This window comes from Malaclemys terrapin, chromosome 3 (genome assembly GCF_027887155.1).
Source record: "Malaclemys terrapin pileata isolate rMalTer1 chromosome 3, rMalTer1.hap1, whole genome shotgun sequence".
NCBI lineage: Eukaryota > Metazoa > Chordata > Testudines > Emydidae > Malaclemys > Malaclemys terrapin.
The window spans coordinates 61,980,055-61,998,740 of NC_071507.1; the positions used below are offsets into that span (position 1 = coordinate 61,980,055).

General features: G+C 49.2%; 1 protein-coding gene across 3 annotated transcripts in view; it reads left to right on the top strand.

The window, feature by feature from the left end:
* Window positions 1-18,686, top strand: part of MDGA1 (MAM domain containing glycosylphosphatidylinositol anchor 1) — a 200,230-nt gene that overhangs the window by 162,848 nt on the left and 18,696 nt on the right. For all 3 annotated transcript variants that reach the window (XM_054021452.1, XM_054021453.1, XM_054021454.1), the window contains 2 exons: window positions 998-1,150; window positions 2,871-3,005. In XM_054021452.1, the coding sequence (XP_053877427.1) occupies window positions 998-1,150; window positions 2,871-3,005 (288 nt within the window). The remainder of the gene's footprint in view (window positions 1-997; window positions 1,151-2,870; window positions 3,006-18,686) is intronic.

An 18,686-nucleotide genomic window follows, 5' to 3' on the forward strand; every position in this document is an offset into this window, starting at 1 on the left:
TAAAAGTTAAAGGTGGAGAAGCCTTGTCAGGTCCCATTTGGTCCACTCCGTGGGAGCCAATGTAACGTCAGGCCTACGCTAGAAGCTTTTGTGGAATATGATTGTCAGTTGGGGGAGGAGGGTGACTTAAAAAAAAAAAATTCTGTACCAGCAAAAGTATCCAGCCAGTTATATTAGCATAAAAGTGCTTTTGCTGGTATAGTCTGTTTCACACCAGGTCTACTCTACAAAGATTTGCTGCTTAACAGTATCAGTTAGGAGTGAGGCGGAAAAATCACTCTCCAACCAACACAGCTGTGCTGGCAAAATCCCCTGTGTAGCTGCAGCTTATATCAGCAAAAGAGTCCTTTGGCCGATGTAGCTTTTATGTCATTCAGGGAAGTGGCTTAACTACACAAGCAAAGGAACTCCTTTGTCAATATAAGTTGTCTCTCCACTAGGGAGCTTTGCTGTTGTATCTATTCCTGCAAACCTGTTCTAGAGTAGACCTGGCCTCAGATTCTTCCCTACAGTGCATTTGCTCATGCTTAGTCCAGTCTGGTTTCAAGTATCCTGGTGATGAGGCTTCTACGGGGAGATGATTTGACAATCTAGCAGATATCGCTTTCTGGAAACTTTTCTGGTATATTTAGCTTGAATGCTCCTTTTACCCTTCTATAGCTCTGCCCCCACGGAGCACCCTACTGATTCTCCTTTCTCCTTGGTCTTAGTACCCTTATTCCACTGTTGTAGACAATCACATCCTCTACCCAAGCTAGATGTATCTAAGGTGCCACAAGGGCTCCTTGAGTTTTTTAAGCTGATTAAGCTTTCCTCCCTGGTTAGTTCCCTGCCCACCTACCCCTGTGGCGACATGGATTCCTTCTGCACTGACCCAGCATTACAGTGCAGAGTCACAAACACTGACTTGCGCACACCCCCCAAGTGAAAAAGCCAAACCAGCAGGTTTGGGGCATGGTGAAGCTCAGTAACTGATCGGCCCCTTTTCTGCCCACAGATAACACCTGCCACTTTGAGGACGAGAAGATCTGTGGCTTCATGCAAGACAAGATGGACAACTTTGACTGGACCCGTCAGAATGCCTTGACTCAGAACCCCAAGCGCACTGTCAACACAGGGCCATCCACAGATATCAGTGGCACGGAAGAAGGTATGCAGGCTTCCAGTTTTCCTGTTGCTCAGCTCTGTGCGTATTGGGAGCATGAAGAGCCATTGTACTGTGTCTTGCCAAACCCCTGTCAGGGGCTCCTTAGCCCTCAGCCCCCTGCCCCCCCATTCCCAAGATCCTGAGGATGGAGTGCTGATCTGCTTTCCAGGCACACACGTCTGCTCTGCATGGGGCGCAGGGAGCAGGCGGTTAATTTGCATGCTACTGATTGGCATTAAATACACAATTAAAACGCCCACAACTTTGTTTAAAGGAATAGTGAGAGCTCGTTACCAGCTAATTGCCTGCTGCCAAATGCCCTTGTCCCATCTGATGCTTGTTTTGAAGTCACAGAGGGAGAAGCAAGTAGGAAACTGCTCTAGTACTGAATGTTAGGAATGTCCAAGTTGGTTCCAACCGGATGTTATCTTAAGGAGGGATCCCAGTGAGGCCACCAGCCCACCAAATCTCCTCTGTGCTGCGCCCACTTGGAAGCGGTTTGGGTGAGCCCTGGATGGCTGGGATTATAAGTGTGAATGGTGAGGGTAAGTGCTGAGCACCCCGCTTTGGAACAGCCTCCTTATCTCTGCTTTGTGGTCTCCTCTGATTGCCAAGTCTCTGGGGTGCAGTGCAGATGTGGAAGGAGCAGACTGTTATACTTAGCTGGGCAGGGAGCATATTCTTCTATTTTAGCCTAGCAGTATTACATTCCTCCTTCTGTAGAAAGGAGGATGAGCACATGGGAAGCACCCATTTACCAGCCAAATAAATTGCTTATCCTGTAATTGTTCTCCAATATGAAATGGACACCAGTAAAATAAACAGCTGTATTCTAAATCTGTATTGCATTGTAAAGCTGTTCTTCTTCCCTGCATTACTAAGGGTAGGTCTACACTTAAAACACTGTATCGGCGCAGCTGCGCTACTGTAGCGCTTTAATGAAGACGCTCTGTGCAAAGGGGAGAGAGCTCCCCCATGGGCGTAGCTAATCCGCCTCTCTGAGAGACGGTAGCTATGGCAACAGGTGAAGCCCTCCTGCTGACAGCATTGTCTACACTGGGGGTTAGGTTGCTATAACCATGTCGCTCAGGGGGGTGGATTTTTCACACCCCGGAGTGACATAGTTATACCAATATAGGGCTGTAGTGTAGACCGGTCCTAAGAACCCCTCTGATATTGTTATTTAAAGATCTTGCCATCCAGGGCAAATTTGTTGGAGCTTCTCACTCAGCTGGGCACAGTGAAATTAGAGTGATCAGTTTCACTTTCCTCTCTCTCATCCATTTCACTCCCCAGTTCTCCTCCTGCACAAAGCAGCCAGATTTGGGGTTCCCAGTGCTGCAGGGGAAGGACTTAATTCCCCCCCCCACCAACAGCCCAAATCCCAAAATTTGAAAAGCATGACCTCTGCCATGCCAGCTCAAACTGCTGACCTATCTAATTAACTGTCCTGCTGCCACTCCTCAGTATACTCCAGTGGCAGGTGAAAAAACCTGAGCAGGATCAGCAGGGCACAACTGGCCAAGAACATGGTTGGGTGTTTTCAAAGCAAAGACTGCTCAGCCAGGAGTGAGAAGAGCAAGCCTGACTCCTTCTCCCAGCATTTCTCTCCATGTCAGAGCCTGCCCTAAATGTTGCTTCTAAGCTGTCAGCATCTCCTTTGAGCTGCAGGGAGGGAGACCTGGTGCATTGCCTTTCCCCACCTTTCCCTCTTGGTCTGTAGGTTATTATATGTTCATTGAGGCCTCCCGGCCCCGGGTGCAAGGAGACAAGGCCCGGCTCATCAGCCCCCTGTACAACATCACCGGCAAGTACTTCTGCGTCTCCTTCTTCTACCACATGTACGGGAAGCACATTGGTGAGTCACCTGAGAAGGGGCAACACTGGCCTGGGGTGGGAATCCCCCATGGGGGAGGGTCTTCCAGCCATGTCTGCTCTGTGATCCTCAAATAGTCCTTTTCCACCTTCCAGTGCAGAACTGAATGGGGCTGCGAGCCCTGCATTTAAAGCCTTCTCTGACAAGGGCACCAGTTCCCTGCAGTGCCTACCCTGTACCTTGCAATAGCCCTTCAGCCTCTGCCTCCCTACCACACCAGCACCATGCCGTGATCCCCCATGAAACAGGGCTGAGCTCCCTTGATCATCCCCTTCCTGTAGAACACCTGCTCCCCATCACCATCCCCTGCAGCGGCCCCTCACCCCTGCTCTTCTATCCCCTGCGCTGTAGCATAACATCACGCCCTTGCATCTGATCTCTCGTTCTCTCGCCACACCGCAGCCATCCCACAATCCCCCTCATTCCCTCCTCAGCCAGCTGTGGGTGTTCCCGTCTCTCCCCTTGAAACAGCGGGGTGTGATATCATAGGAAAGACTGTGGGCCTGGAGGGGTGCAGAGGGAATTGTATCAGGGGGGTATTGTCCCTTTGTGGGACCTAAGGGGAAAATGGGACTCCGAGGTTGCTGAAGTGGTTTTGGGGTGGAAGCCAGTTCTGACAGGATGACAGATCTGTGGGGGGGGACTTGTATCCTGAGGCAAAGCTGTTCTGAGGGGGCATCTCCTCCCACCCTGCTCCTCTGACTGCTGAGTTGGAGCCCATGTGCTTAGCAAGCACCATGGAAGAGCCTGGCACACTAATGAGTTTCCATGTACAGTCATGGAGTAATTGCTAATTTGTCACCTCTTGATTATAATTTCATTAATTTGAATAATAGATGCACTCTTCCCACAGTGCACCACGTTATTAATCACCTGCTGGACTGGAGCCTGACTGAAAAAATCATGGCCCAGACAGAAGTGTGGCCGCCTTCTGGTAAATGAGGTTAATTAACAGCTCTGCCTCAACACCATTGAGGTCAATGGCATGGAATGTACTCCAGGGACCAGTCTCTTACACCATGACTCCTATGTGTGGCAAGGCAGAAGAGGCTGGGGTCCAGGATCTGGGCACTTCCTGCCTGGCTTGGACTATTCTGGTTATGTGGCTGTGAACTGCTTCCCAGCAATGAGGAGGTGAAGGTTGTCCCAGTGGTCACTTAGAAGGTGTCCACCCCTAGACCTTCAATGAGGCCTCAGGGATGGTCTAAATCAGTGATTCTCAACCAGAGGTACATCTACCCTTGGGGGTACGCAGAGATCTTCCAGGGGGTTCATCAACTCATCTAGATATTTGCCTAGTTTTACAATAGGCTACATAAAAAGCACTAGTGAAGTCATTGCAAACTAAAATTTCATACCGACAATGACTTGTTAATATCACTCTATATACCATACACTGAAATGTAAGTACAATATTTATATTCCAGTCAATTTATTTTATAATGATATGGTAACAATGAGAAGGTAAGCCATTTTTCAGTAATAGTGTGCTGGGACACTTCTGTATTTTTATTTCTGATTTTGTAAGCAAGTAGTTTTTAAGTGAGGTGATACTTGGGGTACGCAAAACAAATCAGACCTCTGAAAGGGGTCCAGTAGTCTGGAAAGGTTGAGAGCCACTGGTCTAGATAATACTTAGTCCTGCCAGGAGTGCAGGGGACTGGACTAGATGATCTCTCGAGGTCCCTTCCAGTCCTACGAGTCTATGATTTTGCCCCACATTCTCAATGTCGTGATGATTCAGCGAGATCTCAATATCCTCGTACTTGCTGTCTGAGTGGGCCGGGCTGTGTTGGTGCTTTCAGAGGTAGGTTGTGCTGAATTTACACCCATGTCAGTCCCATTTCACACCGGGATTTTCTGTGCCTGCTGGACTCATCCAATCACTCAATAGAGCTTGGGTCACAACGGGGTACTCACATGGCTTTGTGCATGGACTCTCCTGACCTCCTCTGATCAGGTCAGCCACAATTGCCTGTTGAGTGAACCAGGAGCTTTTGCTGTGGACTGACCAGTGTATGTTTTTACCCAGCCCTTCTCCAGACATCTTAGAAGGCTTTCCCCCTTCATCAGTCCAGCGCAGAGTGAGACAGACCAGTGGCGGAAGGAGGAGTGGCAGGGAAAAAAGAGATCTCCTCCAGCCTTGCTTAGTTCATAGAATCATAGAATCATAGAATATCAGAGTTGGAAGGGACCTCAAGAGGTCATCTAGTCCAACCCCCTGCTCAAAGCAGGACCAATTCCCAGCTAAATCATCCCAGCCAGGGCTTTGTCAAGCCGGGCCTTAAAAACCTCCAAGGAAGGAGACTCCACCACCTCCCTAGGTAACGCATTCCAGTGTTTCACCACCCTCCTAGTGAAATAGTTTTTCCTGATATCCAACCTGGACCTCCCCCACTGCAACTTGAGACCATTGCTCCTTGTTCTGTCGTCTGCCACCACTGAGAACAGCCGAGCTCCATCCTCTTTGGAACCCCCCTTCAGGTAGTTGAAGGCTGCTATCAAATCCCCCCTCATTCTTCTCTTCTGGAGACTAAACAATCCCAGTTCCCTCAGCCTCTCCTCATAAGTCATGTGCTCCAGACCCCTAATCATTTTTGTTGCCCTCCGCTGGACTCTTTCCAATTTTTCCACATCCTTCTTGTAGTGTGGGGCCCAAAACTGGACACAGTACTCCAGATGAGGCCTCACCAATGTCGAATAAAGGGGAACGATCACGTCCCTCGATCTGCTGGCAATGCCCCTACTTATACAGCCCAAAATGCCATTAGCCTTCTTGGCAACAAGAGCACACTGTTGACTCATATCCAGCTTCTCATCCACTGTGACCCCTAGGTCCTTTTCTGCAGAACTGCTACCTAGCCATTCGGTCCCTAGTCTGTAGCAGTGCATGGGATTCTTCCGTCCTAAGTGCAGGACTCTGCACTTGTCCTTGTTGAAGCTCATCAGGTTTTTTTTGGCCCAATCTTCTAATTTGTCTAGGTCCCTCTGTATCCGATCCCTACCCTCTAGTGTATCTACCACGCCTCCTAGTTTAGTGTCATCTGCAAACTTGCTGAGAGTGCAGTCCACACCATCCTCCAGATCATTAATAAAGATATTAAACAAAACCGGCCCCAGGACCGACCCTTGGGGCACTCCGCTTGAAACCGGCTGCCAACTAGACATGGAGCCATTGATCACTACCCGTTGAGCCCGACGATCTAGCCAGCTTTCTATCCACCTTACAGTCCATTCATCCAGCCCATACGTCTTTAATTTGGCGGCAAGAATACTGTGGGAGACCGTATCAAAAGCTTTGCTAAAGTCAAGGAATAACACATCCACTGCTTTCCCCTCATCCACAGAGCCAGTTATCTCATCATAGAAGGCAATTAGGTTAGTCAGGCACGACTTCCCCTTCGTGAATCCATGCTGACTGTTCCTGATCACTTTCCTCTCCTCTAAATGTTTCATAATTGATTCCTTGAGGACCTGCTCCATGATTTTTCCAGGGACTGAGGTGAGGCTGACTGGCCTGTAGTTCCCCGGATCCTCCTTCTTCCCTTTTTTAAAGATGGGCACTACATTAGCCTTTTTCCAGTCATCTGGGACCTCCCCCGATCGCCATGAGTTTTCAAAAATAATGGCTAATGGCTCTGCAATCTCACCCGCCAACTCCTTTAGCACCCTCGGATGCAGCGCATCCGGCCCCATGGACTTGTGCATGTCCAGTTTTTCTAAATAGTCCCGAACCACTTCTTTCTCCACAGAGGGTTGGTCACCTTCTCCCCATGCTGTACTGCCCAGTGCAGCAGTCTGGGAGCTGACCTTGTTTGTGAAGACAGAGGCAAAAAAATCATTGAGTACATTAGCTTTTTCCACATCCTCGGTCACTAGGTTGCCTCCCTCATTCAGTAAGGGGCCCACACTTTCCTTGATTTTCTTCTTGTTACTAACATACCTGAAGAAACCCTTCTTGTTACTCTTAACATCTCTTGCTAACTGCAACTCCAAGTGTGATTTGGCCTTCCTGATTTCACTCCTGCACCCCTGAGCAATATTTTTATACTCCTCCCTGGTCATTTGTCCAATCTTCCACTTCTTGTAAGCTTCTTTTTTGCGTTTAAGATCAGCAAGGATTTCACTGTTTAGCCAAGCTGGTCGCCTGCCATATTTACTATTCTTTCTACACATCGGGATGGTTTGTTCCTGCAACCTCAATAAGGATTCTTTAAAATACAGCCAGCTCTCCTGGACCCCTTTTCCCTTCATGTTATTCTCCCAGGGGATCCTGCCCATCTGTTCCCTGAGGGAGTCAAAGTCTGCTTTTCTGAAGTCCAGGGTCCGTATTCTGCTGCTCTCCTTTCTTCCTTGTGTCAGGATCCTGAACTCGACCATCTCATGGTCACTGCCTCCCAGGTTCCCATCCACTTTTGCTTCCCCTACTAGTTCTTCTCTGTTTGTGAGTAGCAGGTCAAGAAAAGCTTTGCCCCTAGTTGGTTCCTCCAGCACTTGCACCAGGAAATTGTCCCCTACACTATCCAAAAATTTCCTGGATTGCCTGTGCACCGCTGTATTGCTCTCCCAGCAGATATCAGGGTGATTAAAGTCTCCCATGAGAACCAGGGCCTGCGATCTAGCAACTTCTGCTAGTTGCCAGAAGAAAGCCTCATCCACCATAGTTTGGGCATAGGGCATTGTACCTCATACAGGGCACTCCAAGAAACCCCTTGTACAGGACAGGAAAAGACCCTCTTCCCATCGGAACCTTTCAGCACCCACATTTAACATGGTGGTCTGGGTTTGGTTTGGAGGGAGGATGAAATGGATGCAGATGGGAACGGATGCACTGGAGTTCTTTTGCTATTGGCATTTTAACCCTTTCTGCGTTGACTCCAGCTACTAAGAAGCCAGAAAGGCTCCGTGACTCTAGAGACTTGGGAAAACCACTGGGTCCCATTTCCATGTCCCAGCTTCAGGAATCTTTCAGCTTCTGTTCATTTCTCCATTTAGACTCCATCCTCCCTGTCTGGTCCCCGCTCCCCTCTTGCCGCCCAAAGGGGCGGTTAAATTTGTGCGAGGTGGCTGGATTGTTTCATGTTAATGGCATGTGATGATTTCCCAGGGTGGGTGCTGCTGAGCTGAGGGTGAATGAATTCTTTAAAATGCAGACTGACTGGAGAGAGTCAGAGGGGAGAGAGACTTCTTCTCCCTTTGCCTGTTGGAGCTGTGGCCCATGTGCTGTGGCCCAACAATGCATCCTTCCATAAATCTGAGTCCACGTACTTCCCTTCTCTCTGTTTTAGGGTAGTGCCCATCACTGTGGTCTCAAATCATTCTGGCTTCAGTATAATTTGCTGGGACACCAGGGCAAAATCAGTATGCTCCCAGTAAATCAGAGCACCCAGTAACCCTAACACTGCCTCTCTCACCAAATCTTGTTCTGTAAGGTGACCTACCACTAAAGCCTACACTTTGGGGATCAATTTCCCTACTGCTAGCATGAAGCTGACTAGTCTTCCAGAGCTGGCATGTCACCAGCTCCTCTTCTCATCCCTCTGGAATCTGACCCAACATTGGGGATCTCCACTAGCACCCACCACATTTCTTGGACCTGATCGTTCCCTGGATGCTCCTGCCTTCAGCAGCTCTCCAGCCTGAGGGCTCTCTGGGCAGTAGCTAATCTCCCCCATTAAGGACACACTGTGTTCCCTACAGAAGGCTCTGTGGTTAAATCTTGATTTCCAGTCCGTATTCCTTGCTCTAAGAACAGTTTTGCTTGCACCATCAGGGGATCAAGTGGGACCAGGCCCGGCAGCTTTAGTACTGCTGAAGGGTACCAAATGGATGTCCCCTGAGGCTGAAGTCATCCAGCCACAGAGCAAGTCCAGCCCAGTCAGGGCTCCAGCTCTCCGGTTCATTTAGTCGTTAGCCTCTTCACTAGGCCCTGTTGTGCCAAATGAGGAACTGGACTGAGACCTCCCACCCAGCCATGCGTCACACCTGACAATCTGATGACTTAATCACTGCACATCTGAACCACTTTCCTTTCACTCTCCCTAAGCTGTCCGTTCCCCACGTGCACCACGCACACTAGTGTTTATATCTTGGCCAGCACAGCTGTACCAGACCCAGTGCTAGCACAGGCCCATCGCACCAGTGCCAGCCTGTGTCCCGTTTGCACGGCCAGAAAAACGTCAGCAGGCCCAGGGCCAGCATGCATATGAGTCCCAGCCTCTCCCGGCAGCTGGCCCTCCACCCCGGCACCATGCAGCCCTCGGCCACCATGGAAAGAAGCGGTGTAAAAGTCAACATTTTTATTTCTTTTTAATAACTAGTTTATTACCTTTTATTCTACCACCACCACCACCACGACCATGACTTGGAAGCTGCTTTACTCTCACAATTTGACTATAAAATATCCATAGCCATCCAGGCAAATCGTCCCTGGGAGAGTTCCCAGCCACTGCTCGTTTATAATAGATCTGACGAAAGAGAGAAACCGAATACAAATGGAGCGTTTGTAGCCAGGGTATAAAATATTCAGTGACTAACAGAGCAGGGCAATGTTGAATGTGTCTCAGCTGAGGCGAGAGCTGGATGGAGAGGAGCTCTCTGGAGGCCCTTCCCATTCCCCTTGAGTTATTTGGGTGTTGCTTCTTCCACACACACCCCCTCAGAATTAGGGTTCCCAGTATCCTGTGACCTTGAGATGCTCCAAGGAACCTAGAGGTGGGGGATCCCCTTTCTACAATGCAGGGCGGCAGAGCATCTTGTTTGCAGTAGAAGGAAATCTAGAAAACAATTGTCCTTAGCCCTTCTTTGGTGTGTCTCATTCAAGAATCCCTTTACATTTCACTTCACCCACATGAATGAATGAATTCACACACCCCATGAGGGGGCTCAGTACCATTAACCCTATTTAACAACAGAGGAAGCTGAGACCCAGAGAAGAGTCTTGCCCAAAGTATCACAATAAGTCAGTGCCACAGCTGGGAATAGAACCTGTGAGTTCCCCACTTTAACCATTACACTAAGCTCCCTCCTTGCAGAATACTAGCATAAGAGATTAGTTGCTGGAGCTGCAACAGTGTCTCTTACCATGACTACTTATATCAAGATTCACAGCTATTTATCGATGGTGCTTCTTGCTGTAGTAGTAGTTGGGCTTCTAATCAATGCTGTGCAAATGATCCGCTGTTCCAGGGCAGCACCAGGTCTTCTCCCCTGCCAGACACACCCACACACACACAGAGCTTGCAGTGGAGATCAGGATGCCTCCTTCAGTTACTCGTGTTGTCAGTTGCAGTCCCAGATGGTGAATGGTTTGGGTCTCTCAGAGCAGGGGATTTGGCTCCTCTCAGACATAGTGCCTTAATATGTGTGGCCACCATGCTAGATGGCTTCATTAGCACAATCAAGCGCCCAGACTCCAGCCCAGAATGCTTCCTCTCTCATAAAGCAGTAACTGTGCACAAATTGGAGGTACTTGGGCTGAATAGCCAGTCATGTGACTACTTTCATCCAATCAGTGAAAGGGATTTTTCACCCTGCCTTCAGATTCATGATGTCACTGCTAGCCTGGGTCAAAATGTTCAGGTTTTTTGACATTTACTACCAGTACTAGTTGCTGCCATGTGAGGTCTGCATCCAGGCTCATGGTGGGATGTGGCCCCAGAGAGGGAGGGTGGGAACTACCCCTTCTCCTGTCCTATCCCGAAGCTCAGGGAACAGGTTTATCATCTTGGGTCTGTCCAACATCTCTCAAACTCAGCTGACGAGTATTAAAGGCGCTGTTATTCCAATCCACCTCTGACTGTGATCCTGTCTGGTCATCAAGTTAAATGGGGTCTGGCCTGGCCATTAGCTGGATGGGATGCCTCCAAGGGAAACATGAAGTGATGCTGGTGATTCAGCCGGAGATGTTCTTTTTGAGTCAGTACTGAAACCGGTACGGGGATGAGGGGCAGAGAGGTACCTAGGTAGACAGAGGTGCCAGCTTTCAGATGAAACAGAGGCCCTGATATTTGCAGGCATTAATGATCACAGGGCACTCGTCACGGAATTCAGGATGTTAGCCTGCAGGGTGGGTAAATTCATCCTGTAGACCTGTATGTTCATCTCTTCCTGTGTTGGAGTCGTGTTACTGAACACTGTTAAAAACAGCTGCTACTTTCCACCCTGCAGGTGGCTGCTTGTTAGTAGTGGGTGAAGGGGGTCCCACTCTATAACACATCGTTTATAAAACATGCTGAATTGCCTCCAGAGGGCACAGCACTGTATCATGTAAGATTATGTCATTGAGCTGAAGTAGAGGAGGCATATTTCTCCAAATGGCATGATTCACATCCCTCAAGGCTCTTGGGAAATAAGTTGCAATAGGAGCTGAGTGAACAATTTGTAATGAATAATTTATTCAATACATTTAACCCTTTTTTTGTTCACGAATCATCCCTAAATAGGCTCTGGCTTTTCCTGATTTGTTTGTTGTTCAAAATGTATTTGACTATTTTATGCAAACAAATATCAGGTCATGGGTTGTTTGCTGTGGGCGAGGAGCATTCAGTCCTCAGCTAGACTTCAATGAACTCTGATAGCAGCTGTTTGCTTGTTCATTTTTATTTTTTTGGAAGTTGCTCAAATGCCATCATGAGGAGCAGGGTTATAAATACCTGGCAAGATAACCAGATATTTGTACTGTGTTGTTCAGACTCTCTTGATTGAATACATAGGGGCTGACCCAAAGCTCATTGAAGTCAATATGAGTTTTTCTGTTGATTTCAATGAGTTTTGAATTAGGACCATAGATTATTAAGGCCAGGAGGGACCAATAGATCATCTTGTCTGACCTTCTTTATGTCACAGACTGAGAAATCTGGTTACTCCAACTTGAGCCCAATAACTAGTATGTGTCTGTCCTCTGATTGGATGAGCTTGATTCTTATTGTTATTTATTTGCATACAGCACCTAAACTGTGCCTGACACTTCACAGATGTAAAACAAAACTGTCGCCTGCCCTGAGAGCTTAGAGTCTAAAAACTAAAGAACACGTCAAGGACAAAGAAAAGATTCACTTGATGTTTAATTCTGTGGTTAAAACCCCTTCTCCCCTCCCTCTTTTTACTATAAATCCATCTGCCCTGACCTGCCCACTCCCCTGTGCTCCCCCACACTGAAAGTGTGTCCCACAGCGTCAAGTTTCCAGTGAAAATACAAAATACACATTCAGCATTTGTATTCTTCAAACATGCTCTCATGTTTGCTTACAATTCACTGTTTGGCAGCATTCCTGCCGGGGAATTCGTTTACAGAAACATCAGTGGGAAATGAATCTTCAGCGGGTACAAACAGGCAACGCAGATTCACCTACAGACACCAGTGAATATCTGCAGATAACCTTTGGCACTGTTCGCCCACTTCGAGTTGCCATGAAGGGTGTCCCTGTGGGAAGCAGCTTAACCCAGTCACCCCCAGCTGCTCAGAGGAGACTCCACTCTGTCTCCCTCCCCCATTCTGGTTTAGGATTACAGAATTTTTGCACCAGGTTGAGCAACTGTTTATAACTGCAGCCCAACCACCTCTCCAGGGCACGAGGTGTTTTCATCAATTATTCATTCGCCTTACATATTTCTAGGCCACCTTTCCATTCTCTAAGTGGAGTTTTAATTGCTTCACCACTGCCCAGCAATATAGGTATGTCAATGAAGATTGCATCTATCCTGTAGTTAGTTGGTCCAGGTACCTTTCAGCAGAACAGCCAGATGTGCTAGTGTTCATTCCTGCTGTATCGTCGGAGAACACCAGGTGGATGTCCCCAGTGTATCAAAGTACAATACTGCCTTTTGACTGCTGAGGCTAAAATCCAGTTATCCTGCCTGTGGCGGGGCGATGACTCACCAGCGCGGCACCTTCTGCTGGTCCTCCAGGGATTAGCTCTTTCCAGCCCGGCGCGCCCTCTGCGGGCCGGTGTCTTGCCTGCCACTGACCCCGTGTCCTTCCCATACCCTGGTGCCCTTTGCCTAGCAGTTCTGCCCACCGCAGTACCCCCTCACTCTAGGTCTCCCCTCCCAGGGGAACCCCCAAGCCCTATCCCTACCTTGCCTCAGCATATGGCTATTGCCAGTCTCCATCTAGCCCCCACTCACTGGGGCAGACGGCAGTCTGTAAACCACTCATCATCAGCAAGAGGGGTTGGACCAGCTGCCTCTACCTATTCCTGGGCTGCCCCTCTGCAGCCCTAGTACCCTCCTGTGGCCCCTTAACTCGGCCTGCAGCCTGGGGCTTTGCTAGGCTGGAGCTCCCCAACTCCCTCTACCCTTCCCCAGCACTACTCCACCCTAGGTACCCTCCTCAGCTTCCCAGGCAGCCAGGACCTTCTCTTTCTAGGGAGCTAGCATGTGTGTCTGTTTCTGGCCCACAGCCCTCTTACAAGGGCCAGCTGGGCCCTGATTGAACTGACCACAGCTGTGGCTGCTTCCCCAGTCAGCCTGGCTCCTCCCCCCCGCAGCCCTCTCCAGGGCTGCTTTATCCCCTTCAGGCAGGAGCAGGGTGACCACCCAGCTACACTGCCTCTTCCAAAAAGCCTTAGGGAGGCACGATTGTGCATTGGGAATTAGCATTTTTTTACATGAAAAATCCTAAAATATATGAACCTGTTGATGCAGGTGCAGCTACCGCCATCGCTTCCAGTCGTGGCTGCTCAGCTAGTAAAAGGCTTTGAGAGGTCGGAGCGGCACCCCAACGTCTGAACCTTTTGAGGTTGCAGGAGCAGGGTGGGAATTCCATCAGAACAGCCAGTTTCCTGCAAAATTTCCGGTCGCAGCCCAGAATGGGAAGGGTCTGTCTTGCTATAATCTGATCCTGGCAGAAAACCAGAAGTAGAACAAATTGGAACATGTTAAAACTTCCTCCCTGGACTGAACCATGAGGCCGCTACCCGCTCCAGCATGCAATCCTTTGGCAAGGCTCACCTCTGATGGGCTACCGAGGGTGGGGAGTGAGTGGGAGAACAGAGAGTGGATTTGGAGCAGCACCGTCAGTTCCACAGCAAAGATAGGTGCTCCCTTCAGCTCCTCTGTCACCTGCACCTGCCAGGGCATTGCACTGAGCCATCCCAGCCATCTGGCATGCACCAGCTGCTACAGACCTGGGGCCCAGCAACTGCCCTGCACTTGGCCTCTGGTCTTGGGGTTGAGAGACCCCAGTGTGTAAATTGGGCATCAACTGAGTGGCTGGCTGAGTGGCTGAAGGTGAAGGGAGCTGCCACCCACAAAGCAAGGTGGAGTGTGCCAGGAGCTACATGCGATTAGGTGACCCATAGCACAGGCCTAGAGGAACTGGCGGAAGGAGGATGCTGACAGGCAAAGAACGGGCCTGGGCAAATCCTCCCCAGTGAAACATCAGTGAGTTTCGTCCTGGTCTGTGGTATGTTCCCAGTTCCATCTCTGTCTGCTGATCAGGGGCTTCAGGAAGCTTTTTATCCTCTGACTCTGTGACTGAAGACCCAACTAAGGCAGTGCCTGAAAGTGAAGCAGCCAAGCCCCTCTCTCTCTTCAACTGCTCTGCTCCTTTGAACCCTCTGTATCTTAATGAAGCAGACATCTGTTTCAGCTGGACTGCAGGCGAGCCCAGCACAAGGAGCTGAGAACATGAAGGGCGCGAGGGCCTGGCTGTCTCCTATGGCAGAGATGAAAGGGGCGGCTATCAAAGCAGCAAGGGAGGGCTCTGTGTTGCACTGCACCACCGAGGAGAATTCTCCTGGAGGCAACTGAACAGGTCATGGAACAAACAGCGGGTGAGCAAGCGACTGGCAATCCCGAGAAGGGTCAGCGTTCCCTTTGGCTCTATCCCAGCCTCTTCAGTCTGCAAAGCATGACAACCTCTGAGCACAGGCTCCCTGTTGGCAAGCGGATAGTACTGCCCATTTCCCTCATGGCAGAAACAGCCCCAACATCTCTCCTCTCTGCTAGTATCCAGTACTTCTGGGACCTCCCAGTGCAGAGGTGCAACACCCAGGAACAATCAAAGTGGGGGAGAAGATAAACCTTTCAGAACCCTCCAGAGGGCCTGGTTCTAGAACTAGGCAAAGCGTCCAGTGTGGGAGAGGGAAGAGCTCCTGTGATTTCTGAACCAGATCACCCATTGTGGAGAACGTGGGAAGTGTCTGTATTTGTTTTATGAAGCAATGTGTGACTCCATTTACCCACTCATTTTGTGGTGTTACCCACTGGGTGTGGAGGAGTTAATTTCTCCTCTGAGACAGGGGCAGTAAGAGATGGGTGTTGGTCATGTAGGCAGTCTGGGTTGGTATGAATGATCTCTCAGGGGCTGTCAGCAGATGAATGGAGTTGCCTTGGAGATATAATGGAAGACCAATGATTGGCCATTAACTGTTAACAACTGACAGCCAGGGGAAGGAGAACATGTGGAAGCTGCGTCATTTGAACTGGAAACAAATATCTCAGGTGTGAGCAGACTGGAATAGGAATCGTACACTGCCCAGTGCAGGAGAAGATTGGATCCAGGACTGATGGGCAAAGCAAGGCAGTTTGACTGCAAGCCTGGAGTCTGCATCCCAGGCCAGGGCAAAGAAGGAGCTGCCTAACTGGAAAAGCAGAATCTAGCAAGTTAGGTGAGATCCTAAAATACTGTACTCCAGTTGACTAATCAATAGTAGTGGCAAAGTGTCCAAACCAACCCGGTTCCTGCTCGCTGCTGCCCATGCTACTGCAGTGACACTACCATTTTCAGAGCACTAGGTAGATGAGAGAGCTATGTGAGTACAGTATGTCTACATGAGCGGGGAGTCGCATCCCCAGCTCCATGGGTAAAAGTAGCCTAAGGGTGAAGAGAAGAGTAGTGCCTACCAGTAGCTGGTGTTCTGGCCAGCTACCCTGTACAAGGTTTGAAAGCTGAGCTCCACATTGGTTCGATCGCAGTGCCATTAGTGAGACATTTTAGCCCCAAGGAAAGGTGGCTGGCTGGGTAATAAAATGCAGATCAGAACTGGAGTCTGGGATGCAAATCTCCACCCTGTGAATCTTCTCAGGGGCCCTATAGAAATTCCTGCAGAGCCCACCGGGACTGGGTATACTCTCTATCCGTGTGGGGATCTAGCAGATGGTGCTGGTAGCCAGCCCCACTCCTCCAGCATTCACCATACGTGCCCTGCAAAGGGTGTTTTGAAATGATTTCTCTTCCTCCCCCATGCCCACCTTCACCACGGTGCAGTAATTGAGAACACAAGCCTGGTGCTGATCGCTTTCTGTTGTTAATGACATACGAAGGCGCAGCACAGTGTGTCTCTCTGGTGGTACTCAGAGTGAAATGAAGGCAGCGGTGTTTAGTTCAGTGTGTACACTACATGTAGGCACATCTGAACTAAACAGACTCACTGGGTTGCTTTGAATCTCACACTGGCTCTATAGCATTGCAGACTAAACCATGGGCCTCTGTCTGGCCTTTTTGATGGATGGGTCTCTTGGTAGATTGGACATATGATATTGTATAGCACCTATGTATAGCGGAAAGCCATGTTTAAGGAACAGGTCTGTTAGCAATGTCCAAAATACCATGGTAGGGCGATTGTGATCCCTGTTGAGTAGGGATGCTGTCTCCCAGTACGCTCAGTACTAAAAGAACAGCACTACAGTTGGGACCCAGTCCCGAGGCTGCCGTCAGCTGATTGGAAGCATCTAGGGGGAGCTGGTGTGAAGTGGGGTCCATAAGGAAATAAGAAGTCCAACCAAAGACACAACCTGCCTATGTCAGCACAGAGCAGCCCACAGAGAAGGTAAGGAGAGGCTCAGCTCATCATGACATTGAGATCATAGGTCAAATGCGAGACCTTAGTGCAAATTTAGGGGCAAAGACTGGAGTGACCTGCGGGCCCTGATCTTCAATTCCTTATCATAGGGGAAGGAAGCACCTCCAACTCGCCAAGGATAGAGGCTAGTCCTATTGAGAGATGTAGAGAGCAGGTACCGTCTCCACAGACGCCAGCCGAGCTACAGAGCTGTAATCAAGGCTCTCCCAGCCCTTCCTCGCACTGCTTGGGAGAATGCAGGTGTTTGAAGACTCATTCAGTTCAAGTTGCTCTTTATTTTCCGCACTGCTGGGCTGTAAATAATCAAGTGTCCAGCTGAGAGAGTGGCTGGCTCTGTCCTCCTCTCTTGCCTTCCTTATCCCTGTCAGGGAGGGGAGCTCCAGGAGAGACTGATGGACTCATAAGCCCAAATGACTGTTCTGAGGGCCTCCAAGGATGGGACCGAGCTGGTGACAGGAAATGGGAATCTGCTCTCAAGGCAGATTTAGTTCCCACTACACCCAGTCTGGTTGAGCTTTGTAAATTGGCCGACTGACTCCCACGTGTGTGAGGTAGCAGGGAGGCTGAGTGCAGGGGATCAGCTTAGGTTGGGATTTGCAGTTAGTCAGCCTGTCCTGTGCGGGACTTGCATACCCCAAATCCTCTCTCTCTCCCTCCTTGCCCTGATTATCCTCTGTTTACACATGAGAAGACTGAGGCAGGGAGAGGGGAAAGTGACTTAACCAAGATCCCACAGTAAATCAGAAGCAGACCTGGGAATAGAACCCAGGAGTCCTGACTCCCTGTTCTTTAACCACTAGACCATGTCCCCTCCCACTTTTTTGTTTTGTCTGTGTTTTCAGTGGGCCTCTCTCTTTAAACACAGCAGTAAATATTCTTAGTTTAAAATGACACAATTTAAAAATCCCTTGAGTCAAATCCTGTCAGTCTCACCCAGGAAGGACTCTTACTGACATCAGACAAGGTTCATGGGCATTTTGCATGATCGACTGCAGCATTTTGCCTGTTATTTTTAGCACAATTGATAAATGCCTCGTGTCGTTCATTTTTCTATGCTGGAGTACACACAGCGCCTACCCCTAATTACAGCTTCCATAGAATGAGCCAGATTCCCCCACGTGTAGCTCCATTACAAGTCCACTGATGTCAAATTGCAGCAGGGATGAAGTTGGCCTGGGGGGTGAGGTGTGGGAAGAGACACTCCCATGCATATAGGCACATACAACTCTGTTTTCCCTTTGCACATTTCTGCCCCAGGAAGATGTAGCCCACAGTGAGACTGTACAGATTTGAACCCTGCCAAGCTTTGTCCCTTCCTTCTGGCAGATACTCAATTGGGTATTTTTAATCCCTGGCAAAACCCAACAAAATTGCCTCTACTAGGGCACAAGTAACTGATTTTTCACAGGTTTGCCATGGAGGGAACATTGCCAATTTAAACATATCATGTTGCCATTTACACTGCATTAGATACTGATTTAGAAAGTCATGGCAATAGCAAGAAGGGAAATCTGGTCCTCTTACTCCAAGAACTCAGACCCCTACCACCTGAGCTAATGGAAAATCTTCCTTGCTCGCTAGCAGTATAGGTCCTATGACACACCGCTGAGCAATTCTGATTGCATTCCACAGAGGGCAGTGGTGTGTATACACATTAGCCAGTTCATTACAATATGTACCTATCACATGAGGTTAACTAAGGTTACCATACGTCTGTATTTTCCCAGACATGTCTGGCTTTTTAGTTGTTAAATCGCTGTCAGGGAGGAATTTTTAAATATCTAAAAATGTCCGGGAAAATATGGACCTATGGTAACCCTACCATGAAAGTGATGCGGGGGGAGCAGAGGCCGCC